We start from the raw sequence: 22,343 nt of genomic DNA, 5'->3' as shown, positions 1-22,343 counted from the left end.
GACACATAAGCAGGGACACAGCACAGTTATTAAACTTAGATAATTCATTCACTAGAGGCAGTGGGGCCTTTCGTTTTCCAAAAAGGGCAAAAATTATATTTGGCCTGCAGTCTTGCGCCAATTTATTTCCTGCCTGTGAAATCAAATCACTGGTAATACAGCATGCTGAGGGGTAGGGGTAGGCCTAGAGGACGTGGACGCGGCCGAGGACGCGGAGGGCCAAGTCAGGGTGTGGGCACAGGCCGAGCTCCTGATCCCGGTGTGTCGCAGCCGACTGCTGCGCGATTAGGAGAGAGGCACGTTTCTGGCGTCCCCACATTCATCGCCCAATTAATGGGTCCACGCGGGAGACGGTTATTAGAAAATGAGCAGTGTGAGCAGGTCCTGTCCTGGATGGCAGAAAGTGCTTCGAGCAACCTATCGTCAACACGCAGTTCTGCGCCGTCCACTGCTGCAAATCCGAATCCTCTGTCTGCTGCTCCTCCTTCCTCCCAGCCTCCTCACTCCACTACAATGACACCTGCTCAGGAGCGGGAAGACTCCCAGGAACTGTTCTCGGGCCCCTGCTCAGATTGGGCAGCAGCGGTTCCTCTCCCACCAGAGGAGTTTATAGTCACTGATGCCCAACCATTCGAAAGTTCCCGGGGTCCGGGGGATGAGGCTGGGGACTTCCGCCAACTGTCTCAAGAACTTTCTGTGGGTGAGGAGGACGATGACGATCAGACACAGTTGTCTTGCAGTGAGGTAGTAGTAAGGGCAGTAAGTCCGAGGGAGCAGCGCACAGAGGATTCGGAGGAAGAGCAGCAGGACGATGAGGTGACTGACCCCACCTGGTGTGCAACGCTTACTCAGGAGGACAGGTCTTCAGAGGGGGAGTCAAGGGCATCAGCAGGGCAGGTTGCAAGAGGCAGTGCGGTGGCCAGGGGTAGAGGCAGGGCCAGACCGAATAATCCACCAAGTGTTTCCCAAAGCGCCCCCTCGCGCCATGCCACCCTGCAGAGGCCGAGGTGCTCTAAGGTCTGGCAGTTTTTCACAGAGACGCCTGACGACCGACGAACAGTGGTGTGCAACCTTTGTTGCGCAAAGCTCAGCCGGGGAGCCAACACCAACAGCCTCACCACCACCACCATGCGCAGGCATATGATGGCCAAGCACCCCACAAGGTGGGACGAAGGCCGTTCACCGCCTCCGGTTTGCACCCCTGCCTCTCCCCCTGTGCCCCAACCTGCCACTGAGATGCAACCCCCCTCTCAGGACACAGGCACTACCGCCTCATGGCCTGCACCCACACCCTCATCTCCGCTGTCCTCGGCCCCATCCAGCAGTGTAGTTCAGCGCACCGTCCAGCCGTCGCTTGCGCAAGTGTTCGAGCGCAAGCGCAAGTACGCCGCCACGCACCCGCACGCTCAAACGTTAACCGTCCGCATCGCAAAATTCATCAGCCTTGAGATGCTGCCGTATAGGGTTGTGGAAACGGAGTCCTTTAAAAGTATCATGGAGGCGGCGGCCCCGCGCTACTCAGTTCCCAGTCGCCACTACTTTTCCCGATGTGCCGTCCCAGCCCTGCACGACCACGTCTCCCGCAACATTGTACGCGCCCTCACCAACGCGGTTACTGCCACGGTCCACTTAACTACGGACACGTGGACAAGCACAGGCGGGCAGGGCCACTACATCTCCCTGACGGCACATTGGGTGAATTTAGTGGAGGCTGGGACAGAGTCAGAGCCTGGGACCGCTCACGTCCTACCCACCCCCAGAATTGCGGGCCCCAGCTCGGTGGTGGTATCTGCGGAGGTGTATGCTTCCTCCACTAAAGCACCCTCCTCCTCCTCTGTCTCGCAATCAAGATGTGTTAGCAGCAGCATGTCGCCAGCAGTCGGTGTCGCGCGGTGTGGCAGCACAGCGGTGGGCAAGCGTCAGCAGGCCGTGCTGAAACTACTCAGCTTAGGCGATAAGAGGCACACGGCCCACGAACTGCTGCAGGGTCTGACACAGCAGACCGACCGCTGGCTTGCGCCGCTGAGCCTCCAACCGGGCATGGTCGTGTGTGACAACGGCCGTAACCTGGTGGCGGCTCTGCAGCTCGGCAGCCTCACGCACGTGCCATGCCTGGCCCACGTCTTTAATTTGGTGGTTCAGCGCTTTCTGAAAAGCTACCCACGCTTGTCAGACCTGCTCGTAAAGGCGCGCCGGCTCTGCGCACATTTCCGCAAGTCCCACACGGACGCTGCCACCCTGCGCACCCTGCAACATCACTTTAAGCTGCCAGTGCACCGACTGCTGTGCGACGTGCCCACACGGTGGAACTCTACGCTCCACATGTTGGCCAGGCTCTATGAACAACGGAGAGCTATAGTCGAATACCAACTCCAACATGGGCGGCGCAGTGGGAGTCAGCCTCCTCAATTCCTTTCAGAAGAGTGGGCCTGGTTGGCAGACATCTGCCATGTCCTTGGTAATTTTGAGGAGTCTACCCAGGTGGTGAGCGGCGATGCTACAATCATTAGCGTCACCATTCCTCTGCTATGCATCTTGAGAAATTCCCTGCAAACCATAAAGGCAGCTGCTTTGCGCTCGGAAACGGGGGCGGGGGAAGACAGTATGCCGCTGGATAGTCAGGGCACCCTCCTGTCTATTTCTCAGCGCGTACAGGAGGAGGAGGAGGAGCATGAGGAGGATGAGGAGGAGGGGGAAGAGACAGCTTGGCCCGCTGCTGACGGTACACCGGCTGATTGCCTGTCATCCTTTCAGCGTGTATGGCCTGAGGAGGAGGAGGAGGAGGAGGAGGAGGAGGAGGAGGAGGAGGATCCTGAAAGTGATCTTCCTAGTGAAGACAGCCATGTGTTGCGTACAGGTACCCTGGCACACATGGCTGACTTCATGTTAGGATGCCTTTCTCGTGACCCTCGCGTTGCACGCATTCTGGCCACGACGGATTACTGGGTGTACACACTGCTCGACCCACGCTATAAGGAGAACCTGCCCACTCTCTTTCCCGAAGAGGAAAGGGGTTCGAGAGTGTTGCTATACCACAGGACCCTTGCGGACAAGCTGATGGTAAAATTCCCAGCCGACAGCGCTAGTGGCAGAAGGCGCAGTACCGAGGGCAAGGTAGCAGGGGATGTGCGTAGATCGAGCAGCATGTACATCCCAGGCAGTGCAACAGTCTTTAAGGGCCTGGCCAGCTTTATGGCTCCCCACCAAGACTGTGTCACCGCTCCCCAGTCACGGCTGAGTCGGCGGGAGCACTGTAAAAGGATGGTGAGGGAGTACGTAGCGGATCGCACGACCATCCTTGGTGACGCCTCTGCCCCCTACAACTACTGGGTGTCGAAGCTGGACACGTGGCCTGAACTAGCGCTGTATGCCCTGGAGGTGCTTGCTTGTCCTGCGGCTAGCGTCTTGTCGGAGAGGGTGTTTAGTGCGGCTGGGGGAATCATCACAGATAAGCGTAGCCGCCTGTCAACCGACAGTGCCGACAGGCTAACACTCATCAAGATGAACAAAGCCTGGATTTCCCCAGACTTCTGTTCTCCACCAGCGGACAGCAGCGATACGTAAGCAATACGTAGGCTGCACCCGCGGATGGAAGCTACGTTCTCTCTCACCATCCAAAACGGGGACATTTCTGCTTCATCAATCTGTGTCTAATATTCCTCCTCCTCCTCCTGCTCCTCCTCCTGAAACCTCACGTAATCACGCTGAACGGGCAATTTTTCTTAGGGCCACAAGGCTCACTCAAATAATTTTTCTGAACAATTTTTATAAGTTTCAATGCGCTTAAAAGCGTTGGAACTTTAACTTGAACCAATTTTTCGTTACACTGGGCTGCCTCCAGGCCTAGTTACCACTTAAGCCACATTAACCAAAGCGATTCACCTGCCATCTTGGTTGGGCATGGCCAATTTTTACTGAGGTACATTAGTACTGTTGGTACACCAATTTTTTGGGGCCCTCACCTACAGTGTAATCATAGTAATTTCTATGTTCTTCGCCTGCACTCATGGTACAGAAAGGTGTGTGGGGTTGGCCTACAGTTTAGCTACATAAATGTAACTTGTGCGTTGGCTATACTAAGGCTACTGAAATGGAACTAAGACTGCGCTCCCACTATACTGCTGCTTCAGAATTGTTACTGGGGCCTGTCTTGAGTGCTACTATTGCTGACATGGAACGAAGACTGCGCTCCCGCTATACTGCTGCTTCAGAATTGTTAATGGGGCCTGTCCTGAGTGCTACTATTGCTTACATGGAACGAAGACTGCGCTCCCGCTATACTGCTGCTTCAGAATTGTTAATGGGGCCTGTCCTGAGTGCTACTATTGCTTACATGGAACGAAGACTGCGCTCCCGCTATACTGCTGCTTCAGAATTGTTACTGGGGCCTGTCTTGAGTGCTACTATTGCTGACATGGAACGGACACGTGGAGAGGACACGTAGTGCCTCAAAAACATCCCCCTCCTCCTCCAACAGGGAAAACATTGTTGGCAAATGCCTTTGCATTGGTTCGTCTGGTGGCAGTCCAAGAATTTCACCTTTACCGACACAACAAGAGAGCCCCCACACCATCCCCCCGCGACGGCCCACTTAATCCTGGCCACATTCCGAAAACCAACAAAATACAACCGTGCTACTAGGTCCGCAGTCACCACCACATTACCACCAACGCGGTTACTGTTAAGGTGCATATAACCACGGACACGTGGAGAGGACACGTAGTGCCTCAAAAACATCCCCCTCCTCCTCCAACAGGGAAAACATTGTTGGCAAATGCCTTTGCATTGGTTCGTCTGGTGGCAGTCCAAGAATTTCACCTTTACCGACACAACAAGAGAGCCCCCACACCATCCCCCCGCCACGGCCCACTTAATCCTGGCCACATTCCGAAAACCAACAAAATACAACCGTGCTACTAGGTCCGCAGTCACCACCACATTACCACCAACGCGGTTACTGTTAAGGTGCATATTACCAGTCTGACTGGGGCATGCAGACACCTTGACAGAATGAATAGTGTGTGGCACATAGCTTCCCCATTGCTATGCCCACGTGTGCAGCTCCTGATGGCGGTGGCACAGGATTCTATTTCTCATTGCTTCTGTACAGCATTGTGGGCTATCGCCCCGCCCCTATTAAAGAGGGTCGCTGCCTAGCCGTGCCAACCCTCTGCAGTGTGTGCCTGCGGTTCCTCCTCATGGCAGACGCACTTCTAAATAGACATGAGTGTGGCGTGGCATGAGGGCAGCTGAAGGCTGCGCAGGGACACTTTGGTGTGCGCTGTGGGGGGGAGGGGGGGCGGTTGGGCAGCATGTAACCCAGGAGAAGTGTCAGTGGAGTGTCATGCAGGCAGTGATTGTGCTTTGTTGGAGGTAGTGTGGTGCTTAGCAAAGGTATGCCATGCTAATGAGGGCTTTTCAGAAGTAAAAGTTGTTGGGAGGGGGGGGGGGCCCACTCTTGCCGCTATTGTGGCTTAATAGTGGGACCTGTGAACTTGAGATGCAGCCCAACATGTAGCCCCTCGCCTGCCCTATCCGTTGCTGTGTTGTTCCCATCACTTTCTTGAATTGCCCAGATTTTCACACATGAAAACCTTAGCGAGCATCGGCGAAATACAAAAATGTTCTGGTCGCCCATTGACTTCAATGGGGTTCGTTGTTCGAAACGAACCCTCGAGCATCGCGGCAAGTTCGTTCCGAATAACGAGCACCCGAACATTTTGGTGTTCGCTCATCTCTATTAATTAGTCAAACTGAGACAAAAGGTGAAAGCTTTGGACTCTGCTTGAATGGTTTCTGTTTTTACCCATCACAATATTGTAGTCCCCTACGGTTGCTTATATGTATACATAACTGCACACGTTTCACCTTATGAACCTATTCATTTTAATTCTAAATAAGTGTATTTTTATGTCTTGTTCAGGTTTTGATTCCTGTCACTTCAGTGATTCTCGTTAAAAAAGCCAATACAGCTTTACTGGTGCCCAATGCACTGAGTGTTCGGACCATTGACGGAGACAAGGTGAGTGGATGTCATACACAGCTTACTGCATATTAGAGGTGCTACTTATTGGAGGGATGCCTCCGGGAATACAGTTGCAATCAAAATTATTCAACCCTCATCGCAAATTATGTTTATTTGCAAATTTACAACTGTTTGCAAAAAAAGAGAAATAAACAAAAACAATTAAAATAGTTCAACACAACTAATATAACAAGAGGCTTCTCCTAACGCATCACAACTCGCAGGCAATCAATTACATTGCCTTACGCAGATCTGCTCACATTAGCATGTTGGAATTGCGTAGTACGCGAGCGCAAAATATAGCGCAGCATTTTCTGTTTTGCCGTGTATATATGCAGGATGGAGCCCATTGTTGTCTATTGCTATGTATGTACATGTAGTATATGCAGTTACATTGCGTATTTGTGGTGGGTATACATGACTTTGCTAAGTGACGGACCGGGAAATCTCAACGAAAAACAAAAAGCAGATGTACTGCGCATGACAGCGTGTGTGAGTATGCGGTCATGCTCAGTACAATGTCGCCGCCAAATGCAGCCGTACGCAGAGTCACAGCTGTAAAATGCTTATGTCCGTGTGAGTCCGGCCTAAGGCTGCTTTCACATCCATAGTGGGGGTTCCGTTTTACTGCTCCATTTGGGGAGCAGAAAAGATGAATCCCCTGACCAAACGGATCTGTATTATGACGGAACCAACCAGCGCCAAATGGACCCCATTGGTCCGTTTGGTTTTCGCTAGAAGAAAAAGCGCTGCATGCATCATGGGAGAGTATAAAAAAATATATCACCCGACTCATTGTCACCTCTCCCAACAGCCCCATAACTTAGGATTCTGTGTGGACTGTGTTGACTGATTTTTTTTATTGTCAGATTTTTTTTTGCTAGGATACGTATTTTAAAATATTTTAATTTTTTTTATTATCCTCCCCTCCCCCCCCTACAGTATCTATTTGGGTCGCTGCGTAACAGAGAAATGTGTTACAATGTAGTTCGCTCTGTCTGCACTAATATTCAAGTAAGTATTTCATCATTTTATTACTTCTATAACTACAAGCTGCATTAAACTGGCGGCAGGCGGTTGATTTCTGTCCAGTGACTGTACTTTTACCCCTGCAAACAATTCTGCACATGCAGCAGAAAGAAATACCGATACAGTAGATTCTGTCCAATTACGTAATAGCCAAAAAAAAAATCGAACAGCACAAATTCAGACACATTCTCAATTATAATTGATTCTTTGCACAAAGGAATGTGACCACTGAATGGTTGACAAACTAGAAAAATGTAGCGGGTTGTAAATGTCTTACTGTTAATGGCGGTCCTGCTGGCATGTCCAACGTAGCAGCACATTGCTATAACACAGACTGAGCTGACACAATGATAGTCACCACAAGGGGAAGTGAAGTCATTAAGTCTAATTCAACTTAATGACAGGACTGTTGCTACTATCAAAGATCCATCGTTTTGCAGGATGAACTGTAGTTTGTATTTGTAGCATGTAGGGATTCATGAAACTTTTTGATGGATTTTTATTCTGTATCTTGTGAAGTGGTACATAAAAACGCATTATTAGCATTGTTCTCAGTGTGCGGGTTAAATGTTCACTCTGCCGCCTTAATAACCCAACTTTTTGTTTGGCTTGTTACCAGTGTTTTTTTTTTCTATAACAGCCATTGCAAACCAGTTAGATGCCACGGTCAGCATTGACCACTGCATTTGGGGGGTTACACAATTGGGACAGAGGATTCTCTGATCCAGGCCATTAGAGCAGGAACCCAGCTGTGTAATGACAGCCAAGCTTCTGCTAGACCCGTATCTGCCTTATTCCAATGCAGCAGAAAAAGGTATATGCATCAGAATAAGGCCCCTTAGTGTAAAAGGAGCGCATTAGCAGATACATCTGTTGGCTACTGCTCCTGGGCGGCAGCTCCCGTGGGATACCGCAACGCCCGTGGACAGGAGGCCTTAATCTCACCTGTGTTAAAGGGGTTGATCATTACAACAAAACCCCGTTCACGCTATTTTTTGCTATTTTACCCGGCTGACTGTGGCCCCTTGCAGTGCACTGACGCCGCAACCCTGAAATCCCTCGGCCCCCAGGACAATGTTAAACGGCATAAAATGCCTCAATAGAGGCACTTGTCATTATTTAGTAGCTAAACTCCCTTCCCTCTGCTGGCCGGCTCCCATTGACTCCCATAGAAGTCTATGGAGTCTCTGACGTTTTGCCGTCAAAAGATAGGACAAGTCTTTTGACGTGTCTTATTTTTTAGGTGTGCCAAAAAACTGTTTGTCTAAAAGAACCCATAGGAAATCATTGGTTCATTTAGATGCAATTTTTTCTTTACACACCTACTCAGCATCAAAACGCTGTTCATGTGAAAGAGGCCTAAGGGAAGTACGCAGGGTCACCGGCCAGGCTCCAGCCAGAATCCGACTCGCTCGTGTGAGTCCAGCCTTAGGGCGCCCACCCACTGGCGTTTTTTTTCACTGCGAAATTCGCAGGTTTTTTTTTTCTGCAGGGGGTCTATGGGACTTGTAATGTAAAAATCGCGATCGCGAAAAATCGCGATTTACCGCGATATCGCGATTTTGCGCGATCGCGATTTTAGCTTTGCATGTCCCATAGCCCAAAGACCCCTGCAGAAAAAAAAACACGCTGCGAATTTCGCAGTAAAAAAACGCTAGTGGGTGGGCACCCTTATACTGTTGTATTTTCTTACTTTTCAGAGTACTTTAGGTTCAAAAGATAGTTATTAAACATTTTCCAATATACATGGTATTAATCAACAATGGAGAAAGGGAGTAGGTGGGGAAAGGGGGCAATTTGATGTAGTATTCTACCTGTAATCAACATGCAGGTGGTGGTGATGGCAGGGAACAGGAAGGGGGGGGGGGACAACTCAAGCATATCAGTCTGTTAGAAAATATGTTACGCCACCCGAAAAGCAGCGGTCGGACAATATGTCCTGTCTAACTTTCTGAGATATCTGAGTTGTAGGGGTGTTCTCTGACATTTTCACTACTATTTCAAGCTTGGAGACTTATATTAGCTTGGGAACAATCTCGAAAAATGAGACAGAAGTAAAGGTTCAGCAAAAAGGGGTTTATAGGGGGTGAGGGATGTGAAGATAAGATATACTCCATGACAGGGTCTACTCTCCAGGGCAGGGTTCCATCACCTCATACGGCGCCTGACTCTATCCACCTCCTCAGTCCAACTGAGGACCTGAAAGCCAGCCACACCCTCCATGTGCGGCAGTTCTCTTCCTAGGCATCTGATTCCTCTGCTCCCGCTTCATCAAAGTCAGCTGTTTTGCGGCTTAGTCCTCCATCTGCAGGCCACGCCCCTCTTTTCAAAGTACTTTAATAACACATATTGCAGTAATTTTATTGTGCGCAGCTTCAGTTGAGCTCACTGGCCGCTCTCTTCCTGGTACAGGATGGCAGTACTTGCAGCACTCCGTCAGCACCTTCCATAGAACCAATATCAGATCAGTCCAGCAAAATTCTGGTAAGAATTTCATAGTAAATAAAAGATTCTGATTGGTTCAGAGATGAATATCCTGAAGATTCCGGCAAGTGTGAAGTTTGTTCTAACTCTTGTACACGTCGTTCCTTCTACTTTTCTTGCAGAATTCCAGCCATTCTGACCTCGAACAGACACCACATGACTCCGACAGCGCAGAGACCTGCACCAAAGACCTTGGTGAGTAAAGCGGGAGGGAAATATTTATCACCGCTGTGTGCATATTCTAAGAGACAACCTGCATCGGTGCCCTCTATCTGGTTAGTATCTTATGTTGATAGAACATTAAGGGTGCATTTACACGTAGTGAAAGGGCTACAGGATTTGCTCAACAGAAAATTTCACTGCAAATTCCGCAGTATCTCCGCATTCAAGACAGAGTCAAAAATCCGCACCGCACCATTGTGTGGATTTTGACTTAAAATAAACTGTGGATTTCAGAAGATATGGTGCTCGCTCACCTCCGAAGTCTTTGTGCTGTTGGCGCTCCTTGACATCCTGTACCTGGCGGCCTATAGTGAGTGCAGTGCCGCTGTTATGGTCATGCCTCATCACCAGGCGGGCAGCGCTGTGTTCACTAGAGGTTACCGTGTTTCGTGAGGTCAGGGGGTGTGGTATCTTCCGAAATCAGCTGCATACATAGCAGTCTGTGTGATACAAGCTCTCAATTGTGGCTTTTAGCAGAGGGTACTATGTGGGGGCCCTGCCTCTATGAAATCCATAGGCTCTAATACAAAGAGGTTGTATTGAGTAACCCCTTTAAAGCAACCTGTCACGTCCCACAACATTATACACTAAGTTAAGATGATGCTAGGGGAGCAGTATTTTCTATACTCGCCTACTCCCGCGATCCAGTGGCATCATCCTCTGAATTTGACGCGTAGCACAAAAATGGAACTTTTTTCAGAGTCCTGCATGCACGCTCTCCTATACAAGTCTATGGAAAAACGTAACAACGGGACTCTGAAAATAGTCAACCTTTCGTGCAAACTTTAGAGGTGGACACCACTGGATTGCGAGAGAGTATAAAACTACATCTGGTTCGCCATCACCTCCTGTAACAGCGCCATAACTTAGTGTATAGTGCTGTAGAGACGCTATATTATAGATCCACCGTATATAGATCCGCCATATTATAGATCCGTGTTATATGGGCCAATACTGTAACAGTTTTTTTCCCTAGAAGCATGGCTTTAAATCTAGTAACTGAAGGCCCATTTACAAGCAAAGATAATCGTTCAATTTTAAGCGAATGTTTTGCAGAAACTGCTAATGGAAACTAATGTCCATTAGTAGCTTATCACCTTCATTTGCATGTAAATGAGCCTCCAGGACCTGTATGCAGAGAACAGCAGGTGGTCTGTTCTCTGCATTCACCTCCTTTGGTCTTTCTCTGGGCTGCAAGCTGAATACAATATAATTAGCAGCTCCCATGGAGAATACAGCACCATAGATAGCAAACAAAGCATGCAGTCTGTGTTATCTTCTCTCCGGCTGAACGATGGATTTTATGCTCACCTAAAAAATCATCATTAAGCCGAAGAAGAGTGAAAAGATGGGAGCATTTACACACAATGTTGCTCAAACGATGGCTTTTGAGCGAATTTTGAGTGATAATCATTGCATGTAAATGGGCCTTAACATGCATCGTTATGGAGGAGTAGTGGGATATTACTGTCATCTATACCATCCTGTCATAGTACGCTCGGTGGTGTATCAGCAGCTCTGTGGGCATATACTTGCAGTTTGATATCATTATTAAGGCCTCTCCCACACGGCATATCTCGCGTGCAAGCATGCAGAAAGCACACAAAGACATGCATACTTGCTGCATGCTGACGATCCCCATACTCTATCATGGCATGTATGCACGCATAAGGGCAGCTTCAGACGCCCATAAGTGCAAAAACACTCTAGACAGCGTGACTTTTTGTGCTGTGGAGGTCATGCTATTGCGCACGTTCATTTTAGTGCATTGTACTGTAGTTTCTGTGCTGCCATTTACCGTTCACATTGGCGCAGGACAAACCTGTGATATGATTGAAAAGACTGTGCAGCCTAATTAGTCCCCGGCGTTATCAATTTCCCCGTGAAATTGTGCACTTCATTGCACAATTTTGCAGGGATCGGGGGTGCATTTGAGCACCCCAATAGACTCTTATGGTGCCTTATGTACACAAATGCGTGCAAAAATAGAGCATGTCGTGTTTGTTTTTGCCTATTGGAAATGCATGCACAAAAGCGAAAGTGTGAATGGACACACTGACAATAATGGGTTCTATTGTCTGTGCAATGTGCACACAAATACAGTCGTCTGAAGCCGCTCTAATACGCGCCAGGATAGTGCATGCCGTGATATTTTTGCGTGCGGAATTTCTCGGGCTGCGTATGAGAGGCACCGTTAAAGTGTATAGGAGATTGGTAATACGTATTGCGTGCACAAAAACCGTGTGTAATACGCAGTGACCATACGCTCGTGTGATAGGGTCCTAATGAGAGTGATTGTGTTCTGTTAGGGTGCCTTCACACTGGCGATAAAATCATGCTATGCGAGAGTGAGTGAAAACGCATAATTATGAAACCAATGCTTTTTTCTTCTTCGATGCTGCATGAAAAAAAAAAAATCGCAGCATGTTCTATCTTTTTGCGATATCGCCCATTGTTTTCAATGGTGCCAGCAGCAGCAGCGCCGACCCCATTGAAAGCAATGGGAGAACTCTACAATCCTCTGTCGCTGTGACAGCCACGGCAGGGGAATCCCTTATCACCGGCGGGGAAATGCCTTCATTGCCGTGGTGGAATCCGCGGGGATGAAGCGATTCTCCGTAGTGATGCGAGGCTGTTTTCATAGAAAAACGCCTCACATCAACGGTGCTTTCCCATGGTAGAAAGTGCGATATTGGTCCGTTATTCCAGGCCCAATATCGCCCTCCCCATTATGAAATTAGCCTTAATAAGTGTTATTTACCGTGTGTACACGGGGAACAGTTTTGTGGCTCTAGTTTGCAGCCATTTATAATTTTGTGGGGAATTGGCTACAACATTACTACAGCGGCTGCGGGTGATTGCCGTAGACACTGAAGAATGATATATTACGTCACGGTGTTGGCCATCTACGTGGGGTAAATGGCGTCACGGCAGGAAATTAAAGTAGTGATTTAGAATATTGATAGAAGGGAACTAACTGCAGCTACACTTTTTCTGCAGAGGTTGAATTTTTGGTACAAAACCGAATAAGATCTGGCAGCAGCGAGGTGGACGCACAAACTCAGGATCATTTACTAAATGGTGAGTGCAATTTTGCAAAAAAGTTATAATCTGTAATCCGGCGACCTGGAGGACTGTCTGTAATTTAGTACAACTTCAGCACTTTCTGTTACTGTAAGGCCATGTTCACACCTGCGATTGTTTTATGGTTTTAGCAGATCCGATAAAATGCTTAGAAAACGGATGATAAAAATGGCAGCAAACAGAAAACAGTAGAACAAATATTTTTACCCCCTAATCCGTATAACGCATCCATCAAAAGCGGATGGTTTTCTTTCCTTTTTTTATCCATTTTACTGTCCGTTTGCGTCATTTTTAACGCATCCATTTTAAAATGTAAATATATTTTTCTTCACAATCATTTTTTTGGGCCAGGAAGGTCATCTATCTTGCTTTGCGTATGCCCAAACAAAAAAAAAACGGATCCATTTAACGTAATAGATGACAAATGGTAACGGAATGCTTTCCATTACACATAGACTTCAATGTTAAAAAAATTGGATATGTCTGACTTCCGTTTTGTTGGATAGAAAAAAAGGGTTCTGCAACCTGCATTATTTCTTCCATCAGAAAAACGGAAAAGTGATGCATTTGCGTAAATGGAGCGATATTGAGCGTTTTTGAAGATGAATACATTTCAAAAGGGGAAAAAATGGATTTATGATGTTTTCTGTTTTTCTCCTCCCATGACGGAAGAGACAAACATAAAGGAAGAACGCAGGTGTGCACTCAGCCTTATGACATACACTAACGGATGAGACGTCAGGAGTTTACAGTCAGAGCGATTCTCTGTTCCCCTTCACCTAGTACACCGCTGGCTCGGGCACTGATGACGGCTGGGTGGGGAACAATGAAAGCATCGCTCTGTGTGTCAAAGGCTGCCGTTACTGATATACTCCCAGCTGGCTGCAGACGCACCGACCGCGGACTTTGACACACACAGCGATGCTTTGTTTCACTTTTCCAATTCACCTAATATGCCATCAGTTCGAGGGCGAGCGATGGCCCATACTGTACTAGGTGAATGTCCCCCAACCGTGTGTACCTGTCCTTGCACGGTCCTGTCGTCATCATCATCATCATGGCTGCCCACATTTTGCCTTTGCAATAAAATAGCGCGATACGAGAGCGTGTGAAAACGCAGGGTTATAAAAAACCCACGCGTTTCAATGGTTCCCTTCACATGTTTTGCGATGTTTTTACCCATGCGATGTTGCGTGAAAAGAATATCGCAGCATCCTCTATCTTTCTGTGTTTTGCTCTTTTTTTATCACCCATGTTTCCCTAGGGAGCCTTCGTTTTATCGCATCGCAGCACACGAACTTGCGATTTTCGTGCAACACATTTTTAACATTAGAAAGTCCTATTGTGAGAAAATCGCAAGTGGCAGAGATGTTTTTGGGAGAAAAAGCAGCACTGACGCTCGGACATCTCATGAGCAAAATAGCGATATTGCTACTATTTTTTTGCAGTGATATCGTGATCGCCCGTGTGAATCTACCCTAACAATGCAGCATCTGATATCCACAGCCCTGCTCCGTCCATCATGCTCATTGCTCCTGTGCATGCACCATAGCCATCCTATTGAATCTAATAGCCATGTAGAGAGGGAGAGAAGGGGGGGATGGAAGCTACTGTACATGAGCCAACCATGCATGCTCCCCTGTACCCAGCCAGCATTCGCGGAATATGCCCAGATAGCACTAGCGCCGAACCACAGCGGTACCCATTTCTAATGGAAACTGGTGACGAGCTGCAGAAGGAAACTAGAAACAATATGGCAAGAATGCTGATAGAAACACCTATTTGCATATAATCTTAGCTCTACATCAGGAACAACATGCAGTATGACTGCTGGGATGGGAATACGCCTTAAAGTCTCTCACTTCTTTTTCCTGTTAAAAAATAGGGGACGTTTGCCAAGAGAAGATGCCTTCGGATGACGGCCCCACGCAGCTGACCGTGAATGTCCTCCTTGTTATCTATATGCTGCTGTGAGTCATTATCTCCGCTGCTCCGCTCTTGACATTGTTACCTTGTAGTCACAGTGTAGAAGAATGATCTGCTTCCTTATTTTCCGACAGGGTTTTATTGCTGCTCTTCTCATCCGGGTACATAGGGCTGCGTATTATGGAGCTAGAGAACCAGCTGAGCATCATGGGAGCTTGGCCAAAAGGAGATGAAGCTCGGGGGTTAGTACGTCCTTTATAAGTGTATACACTACATAAAATGTACAGTTTTACTTGATGAAGTTGGAGCACAAATAGGACTCCTTTAGCAACATTGTTTCTTTATTCCATTCCTGAATGTTTGAAGAAGGTAAAGTCCGCGGGAGACGTCTGCACAGAAGAGATAAAAGTATAAGTCAAGTCGCAAATTCTTACTGTGCTTAGTTTGGATTGTCCTACACAGACTGGGTAGTTACATAGTAGGTTTATTAAGTGCAACCTATAATAATCCAACCATGTTGATCCAGAGAAAGTCAAAAGCTCCTATGAGGCGGTTATCAGTTGCCTCTTGCTAGGAGGATATAGATGTAGCTGCACCCTCCACTATAAATGGTCCATATTGGGATACGTACGGCTTTTTTGATCACTTTTGTTGCAGTTTTTTGGGACGTAGAGTGAACAAAATAAGCATTTTATCTCTTTTTTTTAGTTTTTTTTTACAGTGTTTGCCATGCATGAAAAATGCTGTGTTCAATTTATTGTACAGCTCAAAACAGATATATTGATACCAAATATGCAGAATTTAAAAAAAATAAATAAATAAAATAAAATAAAAAAAATAAATATATATATATATAATATATATTTTTTTACATTTTTTATGTATTTGTAAGGCAATAGCAATCAGAGACCATGGCAGGTCCGGTGGCTACTGTCTGGCCTCAGGTTGTCATGGCAACCCATTGGCCCTCTGCAATTACATAACAGAGGGCCAATGATCTACATTGATCATGGATGGAAGGGCTTAACAGCACGAATCTGTGTTTTCAACGATCCCCGCCACAGCTGGCTCCCACTGCGGGGTGGCACAAGCTTGCTTCTTATCTGCCCACTGGACTGTTCAGCTCAGAATGAGCTGAGATATAAATGGATAAAGTTCTACTGAATGTTTCCCCATAAGACTCTATATCAGTCTGCTCGGCTGCTCCTGCTCTATAGCATTATGCCTGCAGGGTGGACTGCATGGTGACAGGCTTCCTTTAATGGCCATAACATTTGAGGACTTTAAGTAAATGAATCATTACAATGCCTGTATTTAGAGTATGACAATGACATGCAGCATACAAATTAGGCCTCATTTCCACGAGCGTTTTTTACATTTAAGCCGCGATCAAATGTCCGCCAAAAATTGCAAACATGTGAAGCGTTGGATTCCAATGTATTCATTCACATGAGTGTTTTTTGGTTAAATGAAAAAATTGCGCTGTCAAAATGAGAAATCATCATCCGGGTGCCGGCGTGGGTGACTGGTGAGTTGCGTGAGTGAGCAGGGGTGAGCGGGGGGGGGGGGGGGGGGGGGAAGAGAGGGAGAAAGAGATCTCCCCCCCCCCGCCGCTCCCCGCTGCCCCGCTGGCACCCAAATTTTTTCTTCCGAGCGGGTAGGTACTCGCTAAGGAGTAATTGTCCTTAGCGAGTATGCTCACTCATCTCTAGTCTTGACCTATCTTATGATGAAAATAGCTGAAAGCTCCCATAGACTCCTATGGGAGCTGAAAAAAAGATAAGGGGAGGGAGTTTACCTGCGTCCAACACTCAGAAAAGAAGACAGCTGGCTCTATTTAAGCTATTGAAGCTATTAGAAGACATTCCGAAGATTTCTGCTGACTGAAGAATTTCCACGCTGCTGCAAATTTTTCCCACAATATGCCCATGTGAATAAACGAAAAAATGCCAATTTAGCTAGGGACTCGATTGTGGCTATTCTTTATTGATAGTATTTTCTGCCACGATGTGGCCAGTGTGAAGACGCATACTCTTTGTATTAATAAGGCCTTAGTCTAATTTTTGGTCCAACTTAACTTTTTTAGCCCACTTATTCTCATAGCTGATTTCTATTTTCCAGAAAGCTGCCTGTCAAATTTTTCATTATTTCACATGAAATTCAAATATAAATTGAAACACATGAATATCCTGTATACCTCGACCTTGTTGATTATTACCCATAGCACTTTTTTAATTAAGTCTCTTCTGCTTTTATTTGTCATATGTTTTTGAACGATGGCAAAATATTATAATGTTTGTTTCGTCTGCAGATCTCAAGATACTTGAAGTAACATCATTACAAGATTGCACGTCCCATTTATATCTCAGTCTACTTGAAATAAGTAATTTATGTATCAGATCCGCATAAGTGCTGCAGCAGCGCCTCAACACCTTGGCTGAACGGAAGGAGATGGGATTTTAGAATGAAGAACGATCACTCCTTCCAAACTGAAATTCAGAAAAACTGCACATTTTGCGTCATGCTATGACAAGATTAATAGGGATACTGAACAAATCATAGCGGAAGGGAGATGAAGAACTATTGTAATAATCTATTCTGAATGGATCGGTCCTCAGCTGGACAGAAGAGTTGCACAAACTAAGTCACTATTCAAAAATAATTGTTTTCCTTCAACAGATGAATGAGAAAACATTTAGTATTTCACACACTCAGGTATTTCATAGCTTATGTCTGCAGTAGCGAATGACTGAAAGCCTCTGAATGTGCGTAGACTCTAAATATCTGTAAATACTGTATATTTTATGTTTCTCACAATGAGAACTTCCAAAGTCCTGGAATACAAATTGTATTTATGTTTGCCCTTTAGTTTTACAGTCTCTTTGAGCTGGTGCGTATTACCTCCTGCAATGAATAACATCAGCATGGAGGACACTACAGAAGTACTGAACAGTGTAGATGTGATTCTGGTAGCTGATGGACCATAAATCACTCACCAGTAGTTCCAGCAGCACTTCTGTGCGCGAGAATCTCTGCCTCCTCTCACAGCCCTACGCTCTATAAACTTCTATGGGTAATTATTGTGTTTTACTTCCCGTGTTCAGTATTTCTGTTACTACAGACATCACTGAACAGAATGTTGAAAGGAAAGGAGACACCTAGTGGCCAAGGACCTTAGAGGGATCTTTTGGCAAAAAAAGTAATTTTAGGTAAATAGTGATTTGCCCTTTGCCCTGGCTATGGGATATAACAACCACTTGGTGGAAAACGTAGTGACCAACATTGCTTTTTACCCTTTTCTTTAGCATTTTTGAAGGTAGAGAGGTGCTTTGACAGCATGTATGAGCTGCAGATTATATTGAGCTCCTATCTTCCCATCTTCATGTGCAAGTTCAGTACAGATGAATCTGAATTTATCACTGATACACTACAAATGAGCAGTCCATTTTCACTATATGATATATGGTGGCTCGAAGATTCAACTTTGCTTCAAATGTTTAGATTCATGTAACTAACTGGTATTGGATACAATTTGCGCTTTCGTGGACCTCTTCAAGACTGCCCATTGACTTTAAACATCCAGGCAGTCTCTATATACCTCTGCAACCACGGTTTGAAACCTTCTAGAGCCTCTTGCTGTAGAGTCTGATGACAGCTCAGATCACAGAGCTTTGCCTGGAGACCAATCAGCATGGTCTCCAGGTATGTGATGGATGTGACAGCCATCACAGTGAGAAGACACTCCTGTGCCCTCAGGTCAGGCAGCTCATCTGTCTCCTTCCCTGTATGCAGCTCTGTGACTCAGCTTTCCAAAGACAGCTAAAGTCACACAGATATGACCAGAGACCCAAAGAGACTGATCAGTCTGGGCCCTGGTCATGTGATTGCTGTGACTTGTTGTCCCTGCAATCAATGTAGAGTTTATTTGTAAATAAGAAAGCTTTTATAATAGTGTACACTGTCTGCCCCTCCTCATAGCCTGGCAGAGATAGGTATGTACAATCATTATACACACACAGTAAGGCCTCATGTCCACGGGGTTAAAATCCGCAGCGTTTTTCCCGCACGCGGATCCGCGCCCCATAGGGATGCATTGCACACCCACCAGGTAGTTAAATACCTGCGGATGTCATTTTTCCCTTCAGGCGCGGATCCGCGTGCGGAAAAAAAATCCGGACATGCTCCATTTTAGTGCGGGTCTCCTGCGGGGACAGCTCCCACAGGCTTCTATTGAAGCCTATGGAAGCCGTCCGGATCCGCGGAACACCCGTACCATAATTAAAACTCACCTGTCCTGGACGCTGCAGGTCTCCCTTCCTTCCCGGCCGGATCTTCTTTCTTCGGCCCCTTCGGATGTGCCTGGCGCATCCGCTGGGCCGAAGAAAGAAGATCGGGAAGGAAGGAAGAACTGCAGCGTCCGGAGAAGTGAGTTTATTCTTATTTTTTAGCCTCATGTCCGCGGGGCAGGAGGGACCCGCTGCGGATTCTCCATGAAGAATCCGCGGCGGGCCTGATTTTCCCTGTGGACATGATTTTTCCAAATGGATTCCACATCTAACACCGCGACAGAAACCTGCGGCTAAGCTGCATATCCTCCTGCATATTTTGCCACGGATTTGCAGGCGGATTTCACCCTGTCAATGGGCAAAATATGTGTGTGGAATTTTCAACGCGATTCTGCACAGGGATTTCGCCCATTGACAGGGTTAAATATGTGTGCAAATCTGCGGCAGAAATCTGCACCTTAGTCACGGATTTCTGCTGAAGCTTAAGGGCTCATGTCCACGGGCAAAATAAGAATTAAAATCCGCAGCGGATTTTAACTCTTCTCCTGCCCGCGGATCCGCACCCCATAGGGATGCATTGACCACCCGCGGGGTAGATAAATACCCGCGGATGGTCAATAAAAGGATTTAAAAAAAAATGGAGCATGGAAAAATCTGGACCATGCTCCATTTTCGTGCGGGTCTCCCGCGGGGACGGCTCCCGCGGGCTTCTATTGAAGCCTATGGAAGCCGTCCGGATCCGCGGGACACAAAAATCAGATTTTACTTACACGCTCCGGTTCTTCTCTTCGGCGCCGCGCCATCTTCTCTCAGTTGCGGCCGGATCATTTTGCTTCGGCCCGGCGCATGTGCGGGGCACGTCACCGACGTCATCATGCACATCCGCCGAGCCGAAGAATGAAGATCCGGCCGCAACGAGAGAAGATGACGCTGCCGCGAAGAGAAGAAACGGAGCGGATGGGAGGTGAGTTAATTCTTATTTATTCTCCTTTTCAGCGCTCATGTCCGCGGGGCAGGAGGGACCCGCTGCAGATTCTCCATGGAGAATCTGCAGCGGATCTGATTTTCCCCGTGGACATGAGGCCTAAGAGTTGGAATCTATGCAAAAAAAATTGTGTCCTATTCCGTTAGCTACTAGGGAGCTAACAAAAGTTATTCGGGTGCTGGCAAATTCAGCATTTACAGAAATCATCTTTTGCAAAGCCTGAAGAATTCTCTAATGAATACCTACAATGAGAACCCCAATGTCCATTTGGGCCCTTTTACAGGGAATCACTAGTTTGGTGCAGAGTGCCTGACAGTCTTAGCAATGGGCTCTACACAGGAACGAGCATTGCTCAGTAAATGGTGATGGAACGGTTCATAGATGGGATGATCTATCAATCAGCTTTCTGCATGCAGAAACTGAACAATGAATGAAAAGCAAACATTCCTGTTCACCATTCAGTCGGTGCATGCATTTATACTGAATGATCGGTCAGATTCTTTCTGGACTGCAGGACTCTGAACGATTTATTGGCCCGTGTAAAAGGGTCCTTATATTCTTGTAGTATGAAACTTTGCAACTTCAAAACAGCACTTTACACCTTCTATGGAATCTAAGCAGAATACAGCAGTTTTTTGTTAACTATTAGTGTGCTGGCTAGTTAAATGTCACTTGAAAACTTTCAATATCCACAATTAAACTCTTTTTGTGAGCGCTGGAACTGCGCTGTCACCCAAAAAGTGTTAGAGAACTACTAAAAGTGTTGTAAAGCATCTCTTCAATCCCTGTGATTACCTCAATACTATGAAAGTACAGTGTAGAAAACTGCATCTATATATCTTTATGAACCGGTATTTAATCAACAAATTTTGTAATGTAATCTTATAAAAATTGTTATTTATGTGAAATGATATTTTGTCAACAGATTTTGTAATATAATTTGAGATTCTGTATATTGACAGATTTTTACATAGATTATTTATAAATATTGCACTCTTGTCTTTTTTTTTTTTTACTAGATTTAACATAAAATCCACAGGAATAAAAAAAATTATTTCTTGACATTGTTGCCTTTGTGATAAACCTTAAAACATCCAGCATTAATGTGGAGGAGAGTCCTTGAGGGACTTCACATGTGTGAACGTTTTACTGCTTGGAAATTAAAAGGTTGGTCATGTGATCGATGCTTTCTAAAATAATAGGGGTATTCTGGTATTAAAAGTTAAACCTATTCACTGGATCGGTGATAACTGCTAGATTGGTGGCGGTACAAGCACTAGCTGTTAGTCCTATGGACTTTGAATAGAGCAGCAGTGGGCATGCTCAACCATTGTTCTATTTGAATGGGTTTCAAAGAACCTTCCTCCTTTCTGGCGATCGGCAGGGGTCCCAGCAGTTGCCCCCCCCCCCCAATCTAACCAGTTACCACCTATCCACTGGATAGAAAGAGATAACTGCTATTGCCATACTAGTACTAGTAGTATGTTTGAGGGACACAGTTATGGTGGCTTCACACTGGTGTTGGAATCGTACATTTTCTCTGCATTGCGATTCTGCGAGAGATCCGTTCTTTTTGCGATCTCGTTCATTGTTTCCAACGGGGTCAGCGGCAGCAGCGCCAGCCCCATTAAAAGCAATGGGAGAGGAGCGCTCAGCATTGAATGACAGCTGAGCGCTGCCTCTGATTGGTCACAGCGCTCCTCCAATCAGAGGTAGCACTTTCAGGAGGCCGAGATTTTCAATCCCCTTCCAGAAGAGAAGCAGAAGAAGAGTTCGGGGACGTGCAAGAAGATGCGCCGGAGATGACAGCGCTACTAAGGTGATGTATTCTTATTTTTTTTTTTTTTTTTTTACAGTTATGGATTATTTTCGGGGTAGGGCTTATATTCCTCGTCGCAGAGAGTCCCCTGCCACTGCTGTCACAGCAGTGGCAGAGGATCGTGATCATCTCCCATTGATATCAATGGGGCCGGCGAAACAATGGGAGAAGAACACTATCTCCTGCTGTGGCTGTGACCAGAGATTCCTTCAGCCGTCCTGGGATGGTAGGCTGTTTCTCTGAAGAAACGCCTTGCATCCAGGGCTTCAAGAAGGATTGCGACAGCGATATCGGGGCGTCAATCGCGTCCCAATATCGCTCTAGCCAGTGTGCAGGAGCCCTTAAAAACATGGTGGATTCATGCCTAGCATTGAATGGACTTCTGATTAACAGAGCCGGCAGTTGCGATGGGCAAACTGGGCAATAACACAGGGTCTTCATCAAGTGGTTCCACTGGCACTGTTCACTTTTCGATTGCTTGAT

The 22,343-nt window shown here is 46.6% G+C and overlaps 1 protein-coding gene across 2 annotated transcripts in view; it reads left to right on the top strand.

Annotated features, from left to right (window-relative positions):
• LOC136573226 (GRAM domain-containing protein 2B-like) overlaps window positions 1-21,103 on the top strand; it is a 40,543-nt gene extending 19,440 nt beyond the window's left edge. Inside the window, exons 6-13 of one of the 2 annotated variants that reach the window (XM_066574512.1) lie at window positions 5,924-6,022; window positions 6,968-7,039; window positions 9,467-9,538; window positions 9,661-9,733; window positions 12,761-12,841; window positions 14,730-14,814; window positions 14,905-15,012; window positions 17,082-21,103. In XM_066574512.1, the coding sequence (XP_066430609.1) occupies window positions 5,924-6,022; window positions 6,968-7,039; window positions 9,467-9,538; window positions 9,661-9,733; window positions 12,761-12,841; window positions 14,730-14,814; window positions 14,905-15,012; window positions 17,082-17,097 (606 nt within the window). In that variant the 3' untranslated portion in view covers window positions 17,098-21,103. The remainder of the gene's footprint in view (window positions 1-5,923; window positions 6,023-6,967; window positions 7,040-9,466; window positions 9,539-9,660; window positions 9,734-12,760; window positions 12,842-14,729; window positions 14,815-14,904; window positions 15,013-17,081) is intronic. The other variant, XM_066574513.1, reaches the window with a different exon arrangement.
• The last annotated feature ends 1,240 nt before the right edge of the window (window positions 21,104-22,343 follow it).

The sequence above is a fragment of the Eleutherodactylus coqui genome, chromosome 7 (assembly GCF_035609145.1).
Source record: "Eleutherodactylus coqui strain aEleCoq1 chromosome 7, aEleCoq1.hap1, whole genome shotgun sequence".
Lineage (NCBI taxonomy): Eukaryota > Metazoa > Chordata > Amphibia > Anura > Eleutherodactylidae > Eleutherodactylus > Eleutherodactylus coqui.
Note: the sequence above shows the minus strand (reverse complement) of the source record. Positions and strands in the feature narration are given on the sequence as shown.